Source organism: Balaenoptera borealis (assembly GCF_965194805.1).
Source record: "Balaenoptera borealis genome assembly, chromosome: 3".
In the NCBI taxonomy this organism is placed as follows: Eukaryota; Metazoa; Chordata; class Mammalia; order Artiodactyla; family Balaenopteridae; genus Balaenoptera; species Balaenoptera borealis.
The window spans coordinates 149,091,200-149,114,487 of NC_138866.1; the positions used below are offsets into that span (position 1 = coordinate 149,091,200).

The 23,288-nt window shown below is 37.0% G+C and overlaps 1 protein-coding gene across 3 annotated transcripts in view; it reads right to left on the minus strand.

Moving 5' to 3' along the window:
• Positions 1 to 23,288, minus strand: part of BTBD1 (BTB domain containing 1) — a 43,358-nt gene that overhangs the window by 6,999 nt on the left and 13,071 nt on the right. For 2 of the 3 annotated variants that reach the window (XR_014243487.1, XM_082388524.1), the window contains exons 3-5: positions 21,232 to 21,337; positions 15,474 to 15,671; positions 5,677 to 5,869 (exon numbers count right to left, since the gene is read on the minus strand). Coding sequence is in view for 2 of the 3 variants with exons in the window: in XM_082388524.1 (XP_082244650.1) it covers positions 5,677 to 5,869; positions 15,474 to 15,671; positions 21,232 to 21,337 (497 nt within the window). In the remaining variant the exon portion in view is untranslated. The remainder of the gene's footprint in view (positions 1 to 5,676; positions 5,870 to 15,473; positions 15,672 to 21,231; positions 21,338 to 23,288) is intronic. The other variant, XM_082388525.1, reaches the window with a different exon arrangement.

Here is a 23,288-nt window from a genome sequence, read left to right on the forward strand (position 1 = left end):
CCCAGTATGAGGATCACCTTAAAATTGTTTAAATATATTATTTATAATATAATTTTTTATTATAAAAAAGCAATATATTCTCTGTTTAAAAAAAGTTAGAAAATGTGGCTAAGCAAACAAGAGGAAAAATTTAAAGCATCTCTAAATCTACCATCTAGAGACAACTTCATTTTCAATTTGGTGCACTTCCTTTTCAGACTCTTAGTTCTGTTTTTAAACAATAGAAAAACAGACTTTTTTCTATGAACATATATGTATTATTTTAAAAACCATGTCAGAATATATATATTTTTGTAACGTCATGTAAAAAGGTAAAAAACTACTACTGATTCATTATATTTAAACAATTCCTACTTGTTAAATAATCTAGGTTATTTGCAATTTTTGTTATTATATAACAATGCCATGATGAACAATCTTATAGCTAAATCATTTCACAGTGCCTTCATTATTTCCTAGAATAAATTCCTGGAAGTAGATTTTCTGGGGAAAATGAAAGGCATATTCTTAAGGCCTTAGATGAACTTTATCAAATTGCTTTCTGGGAAGATTATAAAACTTTACACCCAACAAGGAATGAAGATCATTTCTATCTCACTCTCAACAACCACAAGTATCTTCATTTCTTTTTGCTGTTGAGAAACTGATAATTGACAAATTCTATTTATATTTGATTACCGAGTTAACGCATTTGCTCATATGCTTACTATCTACTGGATTTTCTCTTTAATGAAAACCCCACTCACGTTCTTTTCCCATTTTTCTCTGCTGATGAGTGTCTTTTTCATGTGGATTCGAAAGACCATGTTATATAGTTATTATATGCTTTGTCAGTAACATCCATTACAAAAACTTTCCTATTTGTCATTTATCTTTTAACTTTATGGTGGTTTTGGATGTAACATTTTGAATTATTTGTAGTCAAATTATGATCTATGCCAAGTTCAGAGAGGCCTATCTCATCCTCATAATAAATAAACATTCTGTTCCGGCACTTTCACGGTTTCCTTTCTTTTAATGTTAAAATTATAATTTATACAAATATTGGAAGATGGCATCAGTAAAGATCTAACTTTATTTTCCCAGTGGTTAATCCTTCCTCACATTCTAAATGTTCATTTACATTAGGTTGGTTTCTGAACTCTGTAGTATGTTCCGTATAACATTCTATAATAGCTTTACAATATTTTTCATATTTGATTAATACCACTCTTTTAAAAAAGAAACCTTTACTTTTTTTTTTTTAATTTTTATTTTTGGCTGCGTTGGGTCTTCGTTGCTGTGCACGGGCTCCCTCTACTTGTGTTGAGTGGGGGCTACTCTTCGCTGCGGTGCGTGGGCCTCCCATTGCGGTGGCCTCTCCCGTCGTGGAGCACGGGCTCTAGGCGCGCGGGCCTCAGCAGCTGTGGCACGCGGGCTCAGCAGTGGTGGCACGCGGGCTCTAGAGCACAGGCTCAGTAGCTGTGGCTCACGGGCCTAGTTGCTCTGCGGCATGTGGGATCTTCCCAGACCAGGGCCCGAACCCATGTCCTCTGCATTAGCAGGCAGATTCTCAACCACTGCGCCACCAGGGAAGCCCCAGAAACCTTTACTTTTGCAGATTAATTAGAGAATAATTTTGCCAACCCACTCCTCCCTACCAAAAACATATGACTTCTACAAGGAACTGCCTAACTCAGAAAGGTTAGTTTGGAAAGACACTGTCTGATTCCAGTCGAAGTTCTCCAGTTCTTTATAAAGATACCATACTGTACATTTCCTATAGGATTTACCCCTGCTACTTTATGTTATTTGTTACTATTGCAAGTGGGGTCCGTTTTTACTCACCATTTTAACTGAAAATTAAAACATTAATTTTTTTTTTTGCTGCATCGCGCGGCTTGCGGGATCTTAGTTCCCCAACCAGGCATTGAACCCGGGCCACCGCCCTGAAAGCGCCAAGTCCTAACCACTGGACCGCCAGGGAATTCCCTAAAATTTTTTTATTGTGGCAAAATATATAACAAAATGTACCACCTTAAGCATTTTAAAGTGCACAATTCAGTGGCATTAAGTAATTCACACTGTTGTTAACCATCAACACCACCCATCTCTGTAACTGAATTTTAATGACACAGGAACATCACTGGTTTTTGCACATACGTTTTGTAAGTTGCCACTACTCTTTTTTTATTGGTTCTAATAGATTTTTACTGATCCTGAGGCTGTCTGGGTGGACTAGCTGTTCTCAAAAGGAGTTCTATGCCCAAGGAGGCAGGCTCTGTTTTCACAAAGGATATGAAGCACCACTGACAGGGAGCCAGGGACGCCAGATTTACTGCAATACTTAGGAAAGTCTCCCAAAACAAAGAATCCCAACCAACTTTCAAGTGTCCTGTCAATTCATGTAGATGAAAAACCTGTTTTTAACTATGAGACTTGAACTTAATCCCTTTTTATTAATAAACCAAGATTTTCACAGCAATTTTAATATTCACTGACTTTTACAAGAGGTGACTACTATACAAATCGAGGAAATACCATACAGTCATTTCTCATTATTTGTGGTAGTTATATTTTATAGTTGGTGCAAACACAGAATTAGCAAATACTAAACCACTGCTCTTAGGGGGAATGTGTACACACACACACACACACACACACACACACACACACACACACACACACACTCACACACCACTCATGTGGATTCTAATCTTAAATCCTAAGAACGACTCATTCTAGTATATTCCATTTTCTGTGTTTCACAAAAGAGAAATGGAATTAAGGAGTGTTAAGTGACTTGCCTGAGGCCACCCCACGAACAGATGCCAGAGCTGGGATTCAAACTGTCCCATGGCCACAGAGCTGTAGTGTCCTGCACTGCACTGCCCCCTACCATCTCCATCTCTGTATGAGCGCTGAAATAAGAAGGTAGAGCATCCTCCTTGTTTGATCTCACACAGAAGCATGCTCCCAGGCAACTAAAATCTTTCCTGTGAATGACTAAGAAAGCGCTGCTGGTATTGATTTGGGGGTTATAATTAAATTCTAGCGAGTAGATGAGTTCTCAAATATGGAAACTGGATAAACAGGATGGACTGTACTTTGCTTTATTTGAAACTTTTAAAGAAAATGACAAAATTGGCAGCAGTGCTGCTCATGGTATTTGGGACATGAGTATAATACACCTGTTCCCTGCACCTACAGCTGTCTCAGTGTGCTGGTGCGTACAGGTACTATCTCTGACTGCTTGTTTGTCTTCCGGTGCTGCCCAAGTGTCTACATATTGAAGTACACATTTGATTTTACTATCAGTTACATTCACTGTCCTTTACATTACAACTAGGCCATTATATCATTTTTAAAAAATGAAGCACATTATCTATGAATTTCATTTCAGGTTAATAAAGGGGGAATACAAAATATTTACTACAAAAAAGGGAGAACTAGGTCTGATGGAGTGAAGAACTACTAATGTAGACGTTATCTGCAAAAAATGAAAAACACCTCTTCCTCTCCAATATTTCTTTTTGTCTGTTTATATTGAAGTATAGTTGATTTACAACGTTGTATTAATTACCTATATTTCTTTATCTTTATACCTACGTCAATCAGAGTTTTAAGAACACTACTGAAAAATAGCAAGGTTACCAGGCATCCCTATCTTGAGGTTTCAATAGTCTATCATGTTAAAGAAGTATTCTTCTAGACCTAGCCTATTAATGGTTATATCTGGATCGAGGGTAAAATTTTATCAAAAGTCTTTTTGACATCTATCAAAATAAATTTTTTTTCTTTGATCTGCTACCGTGGTGAATTATAGTGATATTATTTCCTAGTATTGCGCCATTCTTTCAATTTCCAAACAAACTCTCATCTGCCTTTTTTTTTTTTTGCACTCCTTTTGCATTGATGGACGTTATTAGGAATAGCCTTACAAAACTCAGTTGGATGGATGTTATTTTAAATGATGTCATTGCACTGCTCAGTGTCCCCTTTCTAAGAAACCACAGGAGAAACTTCTCTTAAGTCTCTGTATCTGAAATAGCCACCCTTCTCCTGAGCAATATGTGTACTTTTCATGTGATAAACTGTTCAATTTCTGTAACTTTATAGCTTTAGAACCAAACGTAAGATGTCAGAACATGGATCTTGCATATTTATCTCCACTGGATGTATTTTTCCGACCCTGATTTATCACTTTTTATAAAAAATTGGACTATAGTTTATTTATATCTATTTGCTGTTATAGTATTATTCTTTTAAGGTACTGCTAGATTCAATACACTATTTTATTTCTTTTCTATATAAGTGAGATTGACCTAGAAAATTTTTTGCCTTGTCAGATTCCTGTGTAAGGATTATGCTTCTTTCAATAATTAACCAAAAAGTATTTTCTTCTTTGAATGTTCAACGAAACAAACTGTTCCCTGAATGTTTGATAAAACTCACCTGTCAAAACCACCTTGTGAAGGGACAGTTCTTTGATAACTTTTAATTTCTTCCATGGTAATTGGTCTATTCAGGCTTTCTTCTTCAGTCAATTTTGATAATTTATATTTGCCTATAAAATGATCCATTCCATCAAGATGTTCAATTTATTAGCACAGAGTAAACCCAGAATTAAAATTAAAATTTCCTCAGAATATTATTATATTCCCATTATTATCTGTAGATGTAAGTATGTTTTCTTTATTACCTTTGCCAGAGGTTTGCTTATTTTATTGGTCTTTTTCAGGAACCAGCTTATATTTAACAATTCTACTATTTTTAATTCATTAATTTCTACATTTACCTATTTCCTTTCTCTTTTCATATGGTTCTTTTGCTATTCATTTTCTAGCTTCTTGGGTTAATGCTGAAATCATTTATTTCTACTCTAATTTATTTAATAAAAGTAGTTAATTATTGCTAATTCTCTGTGTGACACTTTGGCCTCATCCCCTAAGTTCTCACATATAGTATTCTCATTGTGAATTATTACTAAATAGTCTACAAATGCATTTTTATTTCCATTTTAACCCAATATTTGTAAGAGTCCTCTCCCTCTTGGAGTTCTAGTTTTAAACAAACTTCTTGTTAGTTTCTAGTTTTATACCAAAGTGCTATTAATATTAAATAAATGAAAATCCAAAAGGCATGTTTTATGAAAACAGGTACATATTCTATTTTGACATTTAACCTAAAGAAACACAGTAGAGCAAATATAAATTCCAAAAGGATTATATGCATGCATCTTTTTAAATTAAAAAAAATTTTTCCCATTCAAAGTTCTTATAAATGTATACTGAGATATTTTCCATGCAACATCTATGCAAATAAAAATCTCACACTAAACCAAGTAAGAGTAAATGTATTAAATTATAGCCCTGAGACTGTAAAAATAGTGTTTGATCAATTAAGGTCTAGACTTCAGCTCACCAGCAGTGGCAATCCAAACAAAACTCACAAAATAGAAGGCCCAAGTCAATCCTTTCTTACTCTACTTGTTTCCTAAGAGATTCCCTCACTCATAATTCAGTGGAGAGACCAGTAAGCCTCACTGACTTCTTGACTGTTGTATCAAGTTAGAAATGTATTAAACAAAGTATAAAATAAAATGTGGTTAATTATCTCCCACAATATGAACATAAAAGCCAAATGCGAGCCGCTGCCCCTCCCCACCCCACCCCCAAATCTACAATATGCAGATACCTGATTCGATCACTCGTTCCACTGTAACCCCACCGGCTCTCTACTTGCTGGAATCTATTGATGCAGCATTCCTTTCCTCTGAGGCAGCATCTTGGTCGATCAATGTATTCAACTCGGGGCTTAGGATTGACAGTAAAATGAAGAAAGAGGTTTACCACTTCACGATCTGACAGAATTCCAGACTGAGCAGGACCTGCAGAAGTAAAAACATAAACCTCAATAAAGGAACTTCACTGCAATTCCTAACTTTGTAATTCTCCCCATAATAATGTGAATTCAAATGTGAAAGATGTAAAGTAACAATGAGGTAGAAAAATCTCAGCATATATAATTTTAGCATATATTTAATTTAAAAGTTTTACTAAATTCATCTAAGGTTCACCTAATATGTAAGTGTTAAAATCATTAATAAATCAAAGCTTAGATGAAACCCTGAGATCACAGAAAGATCCCTGGATTTTTCTATCCATTCGCCCTGAGTATTCTGTTTCCCAGAAAGAGGAGAGTTGGAGAAGTGCTTACAGTGGCAGCCAGAGCTATCGTTACCTCTCCATTCCCCATCTGTCTGAGGCTGTAATCAAACTATGGAATATTTAGAGGTAGAAATAGATGGCACAGTGCTTTCATTGTGGGATTTTGAAATTAGCAGAGGTCAGAAGCTAAGATTGGAAGAGCTGTGGAAGCAGCATATCACATGCTATAGTTTTCTCATTCACTGTTTCTGGGAAGAGAAAATTCCAAACAGCTTAAATTTAACCAGGAATAAATGCTATTCCTCATAAAAGATGCCAGGAGATTCCTTCCAAGGCTGGTAAAAACAATCTAAATAAGAGACTGCAAAACACTAGAAATTTGGTTTAGGAAGCTATAAATCAGATTTTAACATAAAACGCCCTAATTTTTAATATAAATTTTTAGAATATCACACACAAAATTTATCAACCTGCCAGACCTGGCCCCGTGGTTCATTTGCAATCTCTGGATAAGTAAAGATTGTAAAGAAGAAAAAATACAATTACAAACTTAAAACATGCATTTTAGAGAAAAAAAAAAGAACAGAACATAACTGGAACTGCATAAGATCAGAAGAGAGATGGGGGTGAAAATTCATGTATCTTTCTCAGAATGACAAATAAAGACAAAAGAATTAAAATGTTTAAGGTGATTAAAATGGATGATAAAAAGCAGAGACCAACATACAGGTAACTAGTGTTCCTGAAGAACTAACAATAAGAAATAGGATGATGCAATAATTCAAGACTACAGGTATACCTCGCTTTATTATGCTTCGCAGATACATTTTTTACAAATTGAAGGTTTGTGGCAACCCTGCATCAACAAGTCTGTTGCTGTCATTTTTCAACTGCATTTGCTCACTTTGTGTCTCTGTGTCACATTTTGGTAATTCTCTCAATAGTTTAAACTTTTTCATTATTACTATACTTGTTATGATGATCTGTGATCAGTGACCTCTGATGTTACTACTGTAATAGTTTTGAGCCCCATGAACCACACCCATAAGACAGCGAACTTAATTGATAAATGTTGTGTGTGTTCTGACTGCTCCACTGATCGGCCGTTCCCCATCTCTCTCTGTCTCCTCCTGAGACACAACAGTATTGAAATTAGGCCAATTAACAACCTTATAGTTGGGCTTCCCTGGTGGCACAGTGGTTAAGAATCTGCCTGCCAATGCAGGGGACATAGGTTTGAGCCCTGGTCTGGGAAGATCCCACATACCACATACCACAGAGCAACTAAGCCCGTGCGCCACAACTACTGAGCCTGCACTCTAAAGCCCGCAAGCTACAACTACTGAGCCTGCGTGCCACAACTACTGAAGCCTGTGCGCCTAGAGCCCATGCTTCTCAACAAGAGAAGCCACCACAATGAGAAGCCCGTGCAGCGCAACGAAGAGTAGCCCCCACTCGCCGCAACTAGAGAAAGCCCGCGCGCAGCAACGAAGACCCAATGCAGCCAAAAATAAAATAAATAAATTTACTAAAAAAAATGAAAACAACAGCCCTATAGTGGCCTCTTAAGTGTTCAAGTGAAAGAACAGTCAAACATCTCTCCCTTTAAATCAAAAGCAGAAATGATTATGCTGAGTAAGAAGGCATGTCAAAAGCTAGGTCTCTTGTACCAAACAGTAGCCAAGTTGTGAATGCAAAGGAAGAGTTCCTGAAGGAAATTAAAAGTGCTACTCCAGTGAACACACAAATAATAAGAAAGCGAAACAGCCTTAATGCTGATATGGAGAAAGTCTGAGTGGTTTGGATAGAAGATCAAACCAGCCACAACATTCCCTGAAGACAAAGGCTAATCCAGAGCAAGGCCCTAACTCTCTTCAATTCTATGAAGGCTGAAAGAGATGAGGAGGCTACAGAAGAAAAGTCTGAAGCTAGCAGAAGGTGGTTCAGGAGGTTTAAGGAAAGAAGCTACCTCTGTGACATAAAAGGGCAAGGTGAAGCAACAAGTGCTGATGTAGACGCTACAACAAGTTATCCAGAAGATCTGGCTAAGATAATTAATGAAGGTGGCTACATGAAACAACAGATATTCAATGTAGACAAGTGTCGACAAATAGCCTTCTACTGGAAGAAGATGCCATTTAGGACTTTGATAGTTAGAGAGGAGAAGTCAATGCCCGGCTTTAAAGCTTCAAAGGACAGCCTGACACTCTTGTTAGGGGCTAATGTAGCTGGTGACTTTAAGTTGGAGCCAATGCTCATTCACCATTCTGAAAATCCTAGGGCCCTTTAGAATTATGCTAAATCTACTCTGTGTTATAAATGGAACAAAAAAGCCTGGATGACAGCACAGTCTATTGACAACATGGTTGACTGAATATTTTAAGCCCACTGTTGAGACCTACTGCTCAGAAAAAAAGATTCTTTTCAAAATATTGTTCCTTGACAATGTACCTGGTCATCCAAGAGCACTCATGAAGATGTACAGTTGTTTTCATGGCTGCTAACAGGACATCCATTCCATAACCCATGGATCAAAGAGTAATTTAGACTTTCAAGCCTTATTATTTAAGAAGAACATTTTGTAAGGCTATAGCTACCACAGACAGTAGCGATTCCTCTGAATCGCTATTTGCATAGCGATTTGCATCTGGGCAAAGTAAACTGAAAACCTGGAAAGGAGTCACCATTCTAGATGCCATTAAAAACATCCATGATTCATGGAACGAGTTCAAAATATCAATATTAAAGAGAGTTTGGAGGAAGTAAACTGTAACCCTCATGCATGACTTTGAGGGGGTCAAAGACTTCAGGGGAGGAAGTAACTGCAGATGTGGTGGAAATAGCAAGAGAACTAAAATTAGAAGTGGAGCCTGAAGATGTGACTGAATTGCTGCAATCTCATGATAAAACTTGAACAGATGAGGAGGTGCTTCTACAGGTGAGCAAAGAAAGTGGTTTCTTGAGACAGAACCTCCTCCTGTTGAAGATGCTGTGAAGACTGTTGACATGACAACAAAGGATTTACAATATTACATAAACTGAATTGATAAAGCAGTGGCAGGGTGAGAGAGGACTAACTCCAATTTTGAAAGAAGTTTTACTGTGGGTAAAATGCTATCAAACAGCATTGCCTGCTACAGAGAAATGGTTCCTGAAAGAGTCAATCACTGTGGCAAACTTCATTATTATCTTATTTTAAGAAATTGCCACAGGACTTCCCTGGTGGCGCAGTGGTTAAGAATCCACCTACCAATGCAGGGGACACGGGTTTGAGCCCTGGTCTGGGAGGATCCCACATGCCGTGGAGCAACTAAGCCCGCATGCCGCAACTACTGAGCCCGCGTGCCACAACTACTGAAGCCCGCGCGCCTAGAGCCCATGCTCCGCAACAAGAGAAGCCACCGCAATGAGAAGCCTGTGCACCGCAACAAAGAGTAGCCCCTGCTCACCGCAACTAGAGAAAGCCTGCGCATAGCAGCGAAGACCCAACGCAGCCAAAATTTTAAAAAGTGAAAATAAAAAATAAAAAAAAAGAAAGAAGTTGCCACAGCCACATTAACCTTCAGCAACCACCACCCTGACCAGTCAGCAGCCGTCAACATCGAGGCAAGACCCTCCACCAGCAAAAAGATTAGGACTCGCAGAAGGCTCAGATGTTAGTTAGCATTCTTTAGCAATACAGTCTTTTTAAATTAAGGTAAGTACTTTGTTTTTTTTAGACATAATGCTATTGTACTTAACAGACTATAATATAGTGTAAACATAACTTTTATGTGCATTGGGAAACCAAAAAATTTGTATGGCTCACTTTATTGCGATATTTAATTTATTGTTGTGGTCTGCAACACACAATATCGCCAAGGTACGCCTGTATAATAAAATTTCCTTAGTTGAAAAAAGAAGTCTTCAGATCATGAAAAACGTTCTCAGATATATACCATATTATCTATTTAAAGAAAGTAATCAAGAATAAAGTCAACAAATGAGTGAATCAAAATAAAGAATTCAAGAAGGTGTATAATAAAAGAACTGGTGATAAACACTAAATCCAATACAACCTATAATTAAGTCTAATATAGTTGTGTTTTTGTAGTATGTTATGTGGGTGCATAATCAGTTACCATAAAGTGGGCTGGAAAGGTTGAAAGGATGGAACACCATGCTAACATTCTTATCTTAAATAGGGAAGGTCAATAAATATCGTTTTATTATGAAATGAATTAAGAAAATTGGAGGGGAAAAAGTAAATGCAGAATTTAATATTTCCTAATCTCTATACAGAAAACACACACACGCACACACACTCAACAGCAAAATAGAGAACATAAGGGGAGCTCTCCCTAAAACATTTTTGAAAAATATTAATACAGAAATAATATGTATAACAGAAAAGAAAATACATAACAGCAAAAAAAGAAACATTATTCGACTACATAAAAATATTAAGAAGTCTGTAGGATGGAATAGCCTACGTCAGAGAACAACTATAGATGAAACAGTACATAAAATAGCTATTTCATGTTAACAGAGAACAGTTGAGGCAGTCAGTGCTTGAGAAGGGAAATGTATTGAGATGAAGCCCTATATTTGTCACCACTTTTCCCCTTGGGATATTTGCTGATTTGCTTCACAGGGCATAAATGCCACGCAGAAACTGGCAACCTAGAAACTGTGGTAGTCCTCAACTGACTGAAGAGACAAAAACTGTAATTCAAAGCTACCAAGGCAGCCAGACAATGACCCGGAAGAGAATACTTAATAGACAAACAAGACCAATATTTTGTGCATAATTTCACCTTGAAGTATTTGTCAACTCCTGGGCTTCCCCGGTGGCACAGTGGTTAAGAATTCGCCTGCCAATACAGGGGACACAGGTTCGATCCCTGGTCCGGGAAGATCCCACATGCTGTGGAGCAACTAAGCCCGTGTGCCACAACTACTGAGCCTGTGTACTGCAACTACTGAAGCCCACGCGCCTAGAGCCTGTGCTCTGCAACAAGAGAAGCCACCACAATGAGAAGCCCACGCACCGCGACTAAGAGTAGCCCCCGCTGGCCGCAAACAGAGAAAAGCCTGCGCACAGCAACAAAGACCCAACAAAGGCCCAACGCAGCCAAAAATAAAATTAAAAAAAAGTATTTGTCAATTCCTAAGCTATGCACAAGCAAGAGAAAACTATGAGACCAAAACACCAAGCAGAAAGGAGCTGCTAAGAGACTAAAGAGTTAAACAGAAATTTCTGTCTTAAAGCTAGGGAGAAAAATTCCCAAATATTTGAAAATTAAGCTATATACTTATAAGCCCGTGGGTCAAGAAAAAAATTACCATGAAAATTAGAAAATATTTTTTATTGAATGACAATGAAAATACAACATATCAAAACTTGTGGGGGAAAAAAAAGATGCTTAGAGGGAAAACTATAGACTTAAATGTATACACACAAAAAAATAAAGTTGAAAGTCGCTGTTTTGAGTATTTATCTCAAAAAATCATAATGACTAAGTAAATAACCCCCAGAAAATTAAAATTAGAGGAAGGAAATAATAAAGAAAAAAGCAGAAATCAATGAAATGGAAAACACATACACAATAGAGAAAATTAATAAAGCCAGAAGTTAGTTCTTGGAAAAAAATTAATAAAATGCATAAACTCCTAGGCAAGGCTGATTAAAGGCACAAGATACCAATATCAGAAATGAAATAGGGGACATAATTTAGATTTCACAAACATAGAGATAATAAAAGGATGTTATGAAATTCGTGTTAACAAATTAAAGGTCTAGATGAAACTGTTACAAAACGAAAGAGAAAATCTGAAAAGTCCTACTCTACTCAAGAAATTGAATCTCTAATTAAAAACCTTCCACAAAGAAAACACTAGATCCAGACAGCTTCACTGGTGAATTCCCCTAAACATTTAAGGAAAAATAGCACCAATTTTACATAAACTCTTGAATACAGAAAAAAAAAATATTCCTAACTTTTGTATGAGACCAGCATAACCTTGATAATCAAAATCTGACAATTTCATTACAAGAAAGGAAAAATTATAGCCTAATTTCTCTCATGAAGTAGTCCTAAAAATATTTTTTAAATCTGGCAAATTGGATCTAGTAATATATAAAAAGAATAATGCATGACAACCAAGTCTGGTTTATGTAAGAAATCCAAAGTTTTAACTTGGAAAATCAATCAATGCTATATTAAGCTATACTAAGAGAATAAAGGGGAAAACTGTATCATTATCTCAAAAGAAGAGAAACATTTGGTAAAATTCATGATAAAACTCTTAGAAGACTAGTAATAGAAGGAAACTTCCTTAATCCAATAAAGAGTATCTACAAAAAATTTACAGCAAGCATACTCTGTGGGGAAATACTGAAAGCTTTCTGCCTAAGACTAGAATAACGCAAGGATGTTCACTATCCATACTTCTTAATACGCTCAAGGTCCTAGGTCATACAATACGGCAAGAAAAAGAAATGTCTAAGGATTAGAAAGGAAGAAATAGAATTATTATTGTTTGCAGATCACATGATTGTACATGTAGACTATGCACAATGATCTACAAATAATTATTAGAATTTATAAATTTAGCAAGATCACTAGATACAAGGTCAATACAGGAAAAATCAACTGTATTTCTATATACTGGCAATCAATCAGTTAGGACATGGAAATTAAAAAACTAATCATTGCAATAACATTTAAGAAATAAAATACATAAGGAATAAACCTACCAAAAAATATGCAAGACCTCTACCAGAAAACTCAAAGTATTACTAAGAGAAATTTTAAAAAGACTTAAATCAATGTTCATTGATTGGAAGACTCAATATTATAAAAATGTCAATTATCCCCACACCAATATACAGATTCAATGCAATTCCAATCAGAATCCCATGACTTTTTTTGGTGGAAACTGACAAGCTGATTAAAACATTTATGTATATGAAACTATCAATACAATAGACCAAGAATAGCCAAGGTAATCCAGAAGAACAAAGCTAGAGGATTTTCACTACCAGATTTCAAGATTCAGTTTAAAACTACAGAAATGAAAACTCCACAGAATTGGTTCAAGGATACACAAATGTAACAGTAGAGCAGACTAAACATTCCAGAAATAGATTCATTCATATACAGTCACCTGATTTACAACAAAGTTAGCACTGCTGTGTATGGGGGCAAGGATAGTTTTTAATACATAGTCACGTGGGGAAAAAAAATTCAACCTTGACCTCTACCTCACACCATACACATGTGTGGAAAAAACACCACAAAAAATAAAAACCCAACTGGATTACAGACCAGAAAGTTAAATGTAAAACAATAAAGTTCCTAGAAGAAAACCTAAGAGAATATCTTCATGACCCTGAGGCAGGCAAAATTTCTTAAGACATAAAAAGCCTTCACCTTAAAGGAAAAGACTGATAAGTTAATTCATTAAAATTAAGACCTTCTATTTATCAAGACAGCATTAAGATAATGAAAAGACAATCCACAGACTGGGATATTAGCTATAAGTATATACATTATATGTATCTATAATATATTCTGGATACAAGTCTTTTGTCAGATTATATGCATATAATGGAGAGGATGTGAGGCAACTGAAATGAACTCTTAACTCTCTTAGTTTGGCAGTTGAGTGTGAACCATTACAACTACGCTGGGCAACTATTTGGTAGGATCTACCAACGCTGAACATATGTACACTCTATGACTTTGCAATTGCACTGCCACCTGCTCAACAGAAATGTTCACATATGTACACCAAGTGAGAGGTGTAAGAATGTTCTTAATGGCCCCAAACAAACAACCCAAATGTCCAACAGTAAAATGGATAAAGAAATCATGGCACATCCATATAACAGATTACACAGCAATGAAAAAGAATGAGCTACTGCCACACACAACCACACAGATGAATCTAACAGACATAATGTTAAGAGAAAGAAGCCACACACAAAAGAACACATGCTGAATGTAGGACTTCCTTTATATTAAGTTTAGAAACAGACAAAACTCATTTACAGAAGCCAGAAAGTAGTCACCTTCGGAAGGGAGATTAAGGACTAGGAGGGGCATGATGGAGACTGGTGGGGTATGGTAATGTACTGTAAATTGGTATGTGTGGTTAAATAGGTGTGTTTACTCTATTTGTTCACTTTATTATGTACATGTTATATTTTAATTTAAAAAGTTTACAAAAAGAAAAAACAAACATTGATTCTGACCAGCAAAAACAAAAACAACTTGTGAGAATACTGGAATATATATAATAAATCAAAAAGAAAAATGTGAATACCCCAAAAGAATAAAAGTCATGAATGAATACCCAGAGAAAACCATAATTCAAAAAGACACATGCACCCCAATGTTCACTGCAGCACTCTTTACAATAGCCAGGTCATGGAAGCAACCTAAATGCCCATCAACAGATGAATGGATAAAGAAGATGTGGTGCATATATACAATGGAATATTACTCAGCCATAAGTTGGGTCATTTGTTGAGACGTGGATGGATCTCGACTGTCATACACAGTGAAGTAAGTCAGAAAGAGAAAACAAATATCGTGTATTAACATATATGTGGAACCTAGAAAAATGGTACAGATGAACCGGTTTGCAGGGCAGAAATAGAGACACAGATGTAGAGAACAAACGTATGGACACCAACGGGGGAAAGTGCCGGGGGGGGGGCGGGGGGGGGGTGAATTGGGCAATTGGGATTGACATGTATACAATGATGTGTATAAAGTGGATGACTAATAAGAACCTGCTGTATAAAAAAATAAATAAAATTAAATTTAAAAATTCAAAAAAAAAGAAAAAAGAAAAAATACAAATGGCCAGTAAACATAAAGAAATATAATTTTAAACCATTATGAGATTTTTTTTTCTTTTAAATCAATCTGGCCATGACTTAAAAGCAGATGATACTCAATGTTGATATGGGAAACAAGAACTGGTCATAGAAGTAAGAAGCATCAACCCTAAGAGTCAGAAAGATATGTCATTGTAACTTTAGGTAAGGCACTTAACCTCTCTCAGGTTCAGTTCTTAAACCTATAAAATACCATATAATTTTTATATATTTATAATATACAAAATATTTAAAAAGATATAAAATATACATATAATTTTACAATACATAAATATATAACCTACAATATTATCTTGAAGGGCTATTAGGAGAATTGAATGAAATTATACACACAAATGCACATACATAAACAGCTTCTTTTCCTCTCTCACACAGGGAGACTGACTGCCCATTAAAATAGTTTCAAGTAGATTTTGGACAAGTTACAGCCTTACCAGCTGCAAACTCCTCAATGGTCATCAGCGGGAACCGGATCAAGGACAGTGCTTTCCCTAGAACTTTCTGTTTGTTTCCAAAAGTCACAGGCAATTGTTGTCTTTGACATTCTGCTTCTGCCCACCGTACAACAGCTCCAAAAAGTCGACTTTCTCTAATACTAAGAGTGTCTCTTTCTAGAACTGCACAGAGTGTGTCTACAGGTAAAATAAAAAATATGTCAAATTAGGAATATTTTGCTCTTTAACAAAATACTGACAAACACGCTTATATAAAATTTTCAAATCTCAATAAAAATAGGATACTTAAAACTATAGACTCTACACTTAAAAATATTAAAGAATTAAAGGAATTAAACAGCAAAGTTTTCTTTAAAAAATTACTATAAGGTTAACATTCAACTTACTACTTACCATACATGGAAGCTTAGATACAGTATCTCCTTATATATTCATGCCATTCAGCAAGCAAACTCAAATATTCAGAACAAGAATAATAAGTAAGTCAGAGAAAAAGGCTCCCAATCAGTAATGAACAAATTCATAAAGTCTACAGATTACAATTCATTCATTCATTCAGCAAATATTTCTTATTAACCACTCACAATGTGCCAGGCACTATTCTAGACACCGAGGATACATCATTAAACAAAAAGTTAAAAATTCCTTGCCTTCATGGAGCTTACATTCTAATGGGGGAAACATTCAATAAACATAAGTAAATTATACTGTGTTACATAATAAATGTAGGAAAAGATAGCAGGGTAAGGGGAATCAGAAATGCAGCTTAAAATAGGATACTTTGGATAGGCCCCACTTGAGTTAAGACCTGAAGGAGGTCAAGGGGGGTGGGGTCAGTAGGCCAAACACACCTTGAGAGAAAGAGCACTCCAGGACTGGCCAGTGCGAAGGCTCTCTTATAAGAGTGTGCCTGGCATACCTGAGGAACAGCCAGGAGGTCAGTGTGGCTGGAGGAGAGTGAGCAAGAGGGAAAAGTAGTAGGTGACGAGGCCAGAAACATGGTGGGAAGCGGGGTGCAATCATGCAGCACCCTGTAGATCATTTGGCTTTTACTTTGAGTGAAAAAGGGAACCCCTGGAGGGTTTTGAGCTGTGACATTTTATGTTCTAAAACGACCACCCTGGCAGCCGTGATGAGAAGAGACAGTAATGGAGGCAAGAGTGGAAACAAGATCAATTAGGAGGCTCTTGAGCTGATCCAGGTCAGAGGTGATGGTGGCCTGGACCAGGCGGAAGTGGTGAAAAATGATCAGATTCAGGGTATACTCTGAAAGGAGACTGGAGATTTCCTAACAGATTGGATATAGGGGGTGATAGCGAGCTTGAGTTAAGGATAATTCCCAGGTGTATAGTCTAAGCAATGGAGGGATGACAGTGGCATCAACTGAGATGAGAAAGACTACTACATGGAAGCAGGGTGGGGGGTGGTGAGAGGGGAGATCTGAAGCTTAATTTTGGACATATTAAGTTTGAAAGCCCTATCTGACATCCAAGTATAAATGTCATGACCGTAACTCAGGTCCTCACTCAGAATCCTTTTCCCTCTTATCATAGGCAAAATTAAAATAGGCTGAGTTATTTTAAACGACAGTAGACCAGAAATCAATGAAAACATTAAAATATAATTAAATTGCCCAGAAACACACACCTAAGAAAAATTTATTAAAAACAAAATTCTACTATGCCTATGTCTACACATTCATACCAGAACCAAATATTTGTTTAATAACAAACATAGGTATCATTACAGCAAAGATATCACAGTCCCCGGAACATAGAAGGGGCCCAACAATATGTTAAAAATGAAGAGGTTAAACATAATTTTTTAAAAAATCAAGCTTTTTCCTTCTCCTATAGCTGAGCAGATGAGTATAAACTAAGGTCCCAGGAAACCTTTTCAAAGATAAATGAATTTAAGTCAACATACCTCAATACCTGTAGGATTAGGAATATACCATGACCATAATATTTAATCATTCAATAGAAAAACAGACAGCCTTGAACCTACATTTCTCTACCTTGTATGCTAAAAACTTCAGTAAAGGTAAACATAGAAACTTAAAGGCTAAAAAACAAGCACATTATACTGCCCCTGGCATAATGTAAATTAATTCTGTTCTATCAATGTGACATATTATCTTTTTCCTTTGGCAAAAACCTACAAGAGAGAGACAGTATCTCTCTACTTGGAAAAAGGTAAGCGTATCCCTCTGGAGCACATATTCAAATGCCAGAGGAGAAAAAGCATCCCCAGAATCTAAAATAGCTATTAAAGCTCCTGAAGCCAGGTCTTTCTTTCAGATCCTAGAATTCTCTTTCATTCCCAATTTTTAACATTTGCGACAAACTAGACTATGAGGTGAAAACACATAGGTCCTCTATTGACAGATGTGTTATAATAAGAAATGACAGCTGAGAGCCTAATAAAGACCATAAAAACACATAGGATATTTATAAACATCATACAATACTGGGTTTTAATACAAACCACTGCAAATCAAATCAAATCAAATCAACAAATATTTATAAGGTTTTCATCCTGTGCAAGGTACCTACTTCAAGATTCCCAGGATCCAATGGCATGCCTAATGGAGGAGCTATTTACAAAACAACCTCTCAGAGTGAGTCACCCAGATGCAGGCAGTATTATTTCAAATGACAGTAGACTGAAGTGGAGCATTTGATAGCTCCTTAAAGGGAAGGAAACTAGGATTAAGCAATGTTTCATTACCAACGTGGGCAGTGCTTAGGGCTCTCAAACATCCAGTAACTCAACAAAAATTCAACAGCACACAACGTGCAGGTGCTAGGGGGGGAACCAAATCTAGTCCCTGCCCTTCAGCATAATGCAAGAAGAGCACAAATCCTTCCCAAGGTAATGTGCAGCAGACAGGCAAACTAAGAAAGGGATGTTATCGAAACAGGAATATATTAAATTTCATGGAAGAGGGGAGGGTAGCAGTTCTTAAGAAAGAGTTATAATTTGAGCCAAGACATTAAGACTGAGTGAGAACTAGCCAAGGTGGGAAGCAAAGGCAACATTCTAGACATAGCCAGTCAGCCCAGTTGGTCAACAAATATTAACTGAACACATACTATGTTCTACTACTTTCAGTGCTGGAGATACAGCGGTAAACAAGACAAAGTCTCTGTCTTTAAGGAGTGTACAATCTAGAAGGAGGAGGTAGACAATCAATATATACATATTCAGACAAAGACCAAGATAAGATTTTCAGAGAGTGACACATATTATGAGAAAAATAAATCAGAGTAACAGAACAGGGATTGTTTAGGGGAATGTGGTACTTTACGTAGGCGTGAGATGGCCCGTCTCAGGTCTTGTTTAACCTGAGATCTGAATGATTAAAAGGAGGTAGGGGTTTCCCTGGTGGCGCAGTGGTTAAGAATCCACCTGCCAATGCAGGGGACACAGGTTCGAGCCCTGGTCTGGGAAGATCCCACATGCCACAGAGCAACTAGGCCCGTGTGCCACAACTGCTGAGCGTGCGGTCTAGAGCCCACGAGCCACAACTACTGAGCCCATGCGCCACAGCTACTGAAGTCCGCGTGCCTAGAGCCCATGCTCTGCAACAGGAGAGGCCACCGCAATGAGAAGCCCGTGCACCACAAGGAAGAGTGGCCCCTGCTCGTCACAACTAGAGAAAGCCCATGCACAGCAACGAAGACCCAAAGCAGCCAAAAAAAAAAAAAAAAAAAAAAAAGGAGGTAGCCATACAAAGATTCACGGGGAAAAGGATTCCAATCAGAAAGAATAGAAAATACAAAGGCTCAAAAACACTGAAATAACTGGATATGGAACATAGTGAATGAGAAGCAGAATGGTAGGAGACAAGGTCAGCTACAGACAAAGGCAGGTAGTTAACTGCCAGCTCTTTACAAAAATTCTGTTTTCTCGTCTACCTGGGATGTGAGTAGTCTGCATCTTCTAGCCTCCCCCTTAAGTTAGGTGGGATCTGGTGACTGAATTCTGTCCAATGAAATAAGAGGCAAAATGAGGGTGCCATTTCAAGGTCAAAGCTTTTAAGATGTGGGTATTTTCCTTGCCAAGGCGTTTTCCCATGTGCTACCAAGATACAGATAATAAGCAGGCTGTAGGAAATGGCAGAGCCACAAGATGGAAGAGAGCCACTCACTGGCCAGGAACACTGCCCTGGACTGCTGCGTGAGTGTGAAAAAAATTTCTATTGTATTGGAGCCAGTGTGCATTTTGGGGGTTTATTTGTGCAAATGTGTTGAGCTTGCATTTTGGGGTCTATTTGTTACCACAGCCAAGCCTAGCCTACCCTGACTAATACAAGGCTTGATCACGTAGGATCTTGTAAGTTTTGTAAAGAGTTAGAATTTTATTCTAACTGCAGTGGGAAGACACTGGAAGCAAGGATGTGATACAATCTGCTGCTGTGTAGAGAATGGACAGTATGAAAGCAAGGGTGAGTGGAAGCAGGGAGACAACAGGAGACCACAGAGGTTATCCAGGTGAGAGAACAGTGGCTTCGACTAGGTGGGAGCAATGGATATGGTAAGAAATGGTCAGATTCAGGATACCTTTGGTTTTTTTTTCTGGCTGTGCTGTGCTGCTTGCAGGATCTTAGTTCCCCGACCAGGGATTGAACCTGGGCCCCGGCAGTGAAAGCACCGAGTCCTAACAACTGGACTGACAGGGAATTCCCCCAGGATACATTTTTGAGTGGAGAGCAGAGAGCACGTGCTGATAAACTACATGTGGGGTATGAAAGAAAGAGAGTAATCAAGAATAACTTCTAGGTTTTTAGTTGTGCATGGTGGTGCTATTAGGGAAGAATGAGAAAAAACTGGAAAGGAACAGAAAAGATTTAACAGGGAGTTGGGGGGAAATCAATGGCTCTCTTTTAGCTGTGTTGTTGGAACTGCCTATAAAATCTCCAAATGAAGATGTCAAGTAAATAGTTGGGTATATAAATTTGGAGCCCAGAAGAAGACAAGATTAAAGATAGATATTATGGGTTCATGATGGTGATAATATTTTAAGTCATAAGCCTGGATCAGCTCTCTCTGCTCTCCTATAGGACAAAATTCAAACTCCTCAGCCTGTCACTGCACTGTCCTCCACAAGCTGGCTTTCACCTGCCTTGCACTGCCCTTCCTCTACACACACTTCTTCGTGCGGTTCCACTTGCCTCTAATGCCCTCCCCTCTTCATTATGCAAATGCTATCCATTCTCTAAGGCCCATGTCAGAACCTTCTGGGTCAAGATTTTCCTAACACTCCAATGTGAGGTGCTCTCTTCACGTTCTGGATTTGCATAGTAATTATTTTCTACGTATCTAGTTCAGAAAAGGCGAAAGTCACATTTTGCCGTATGTCATCCCTTCTATTTAATGTCTTAAATCTTAATTTTCACATATTCGTTCCCTGATTCTCCAATTAGATGATAGTTTCCTTAAGAAAATTCACATCTTACCCTTCTTTGTATTTCTTATAGGACCCCAGTATAATGCCGTGCATATGGTGAGCATTCAATGAATATTTGTTTGATTTGACATCTTTTAAAAGGCAATGAGGTAGTTAAGACGTTTAGGAATACTTTAGCAAAATAAAGAAAGCAAAACTCTTAAAGAGGTGGACTTAAATCACTTGGAAAAACCACTAATTTAAAAACAGCTTGTCTGCCAACAAGGCTGACTAGTAAGGCATTACTGTACTAAAAAGGTAACATTTTAATTCACAGTGAACTTACCTATATCAATATCAGTAAACCCTTCTGCACTTATTGCATCCATCGTGCTTTTGTCTATTGTGTCTAGACAAAGACTAGCAAGCTGAGGTTCATCAAATAATCGAGCCTAAACATATAAAAAGCTAGTTATTTTATTTTCATAGTTATTTTACTTTCAGGCTGTATATATTCAAAACTAATACTGTAAACAATTATAATTGCTAATTACATAAAAACACATACTAAAAAAAAAAAAAAAGAACACATACTTAAAATACAATTATAATGTCTATATGTGCTTAAAACTTTTCATTCCACAATCAGAAAAGCTAACAGCACAAATGCCCTGCTGAGATAACAATTAATTCATATTACCACTAACAACCCTGTTATTTTTATTTTCATATGCCTATATATGCATTGCGTTGTTTCTTATACATCACTTATTTTATCCTTAATGAAACACTCTAGGTTAGATAAGGCAGACATTATCCCATTATCCAGATGAGGAAACAGAGGCTCAGAGAGGTATACTGACTTGCCTAGTAACATCTAGCTAGTTATGCTCCAAAGCCAGTACTTAAGTCCAAGTCTTAAGATCTTTTCACTAAACGGTAATATCAACTGTCAAGCATACCAGTACCAACAGATTAGATTTTTTTTTTCCATTTCCTGTTTTGATTGGGGGAAGAGAATAAAGTACAAGAATTTTAGAGCATGAAAGTTCTGGGGACCTAAGCAAAAACTAGGTGTGACAACAGAGGAGCAAATAAGTAAATTCACGTGATGGAATATTACACAATAATGAGAATGAACGATCTACAACTACACACAACAATATGAAGGAATCCCACAATCTTAATGGTAAGCAAAAGAAGGTACTGTATATATTGAGCAAAAGAGTATACAGCTGACCCCTGAACAACTTGGGGGTTAGGGGCACTGACCCTCTGTGCAGTCAAAATCCACATATAACTTATAGTTGGCCCTTTGTATCCGAGGTTCCTCCATATCCTTGGATTCAACCAACCACTAATCATGTAGTGCTATAGTATTTACTATTGAAAAAATTACACATATAAGTGGACCCACAAAGTTCAAACCCGTGTTGTTCAAGGATCAACTGTATACTGTATGATTTTAGCAAAGCTAAGCTAGGCTTTAAGAAGTCAGAAGTCAAACTTACAATATGTGCTTTATCAGGATGCATATTATAATTCAAAAAAACAAGTTTAAAACTGGGGTAGTTCAAACTCAAATGAATTTTTTAAAAAACTGTAACACTGAAAAAGGAGAAATGAAATTTTTAAAAAACCATAACACTGAAAAACGAGATATGATGATAGGTGTGCCAATGACCAATTTTCCTTTTGGCCTAGGGTCAGCTCTGTTTACATTTAATAGCATGGACAAAACAGAAGTCTACTGTCTGTATTTCAGTTTTTTCAATTGATCCAATAATGCTTTTTATAACACTGTTCCTTCTAGCATGGGATCCAGTCTAGGATCATAGTTTTTGTATTTTTAAAATATGAAAAATAGTACATTTTAAAAATTCTAACGTCAGCAGATATTTTAACTGGCCAACTCAGTTTTTATAGGTGAGTTAGTGTTCACGCAAAAATTGATATTTTACTCTACGAAAAAATTTTTGGTAAAAATTATTTAATTCAGAGTAGCAATATTCAGTCACTCAGATACAGTATCAAGTTTCCTTTAGAATCTACTGCTGCTACTTAGGAGTAAAATAAATTTTCTCTAAATTTAGTTTGAGTCTGGCATTACCTGATAAAATAGCACTATTTTTAACGATTGTATCACTTCACAGAGGGTGTTTTTCCCTCTGTAATCTATGCTGGTACAGTATACTGGCTCTTTGTTTTAGAGGGAAACTAGCATAGGTCCTCTCAAGTAAATGAACATGCTCAGTTCAAATGACTCACTTGGCAGGAACAAGATGTTCACATGACAATTTGTGGGCTAATTCACATGACCCCACCATGAAAACTTTGGAGTAATGCTGAGTTCTAAGACCAATAAGACACTGAAAAGTTTCTTTTTCTCAATTACATCTGTTA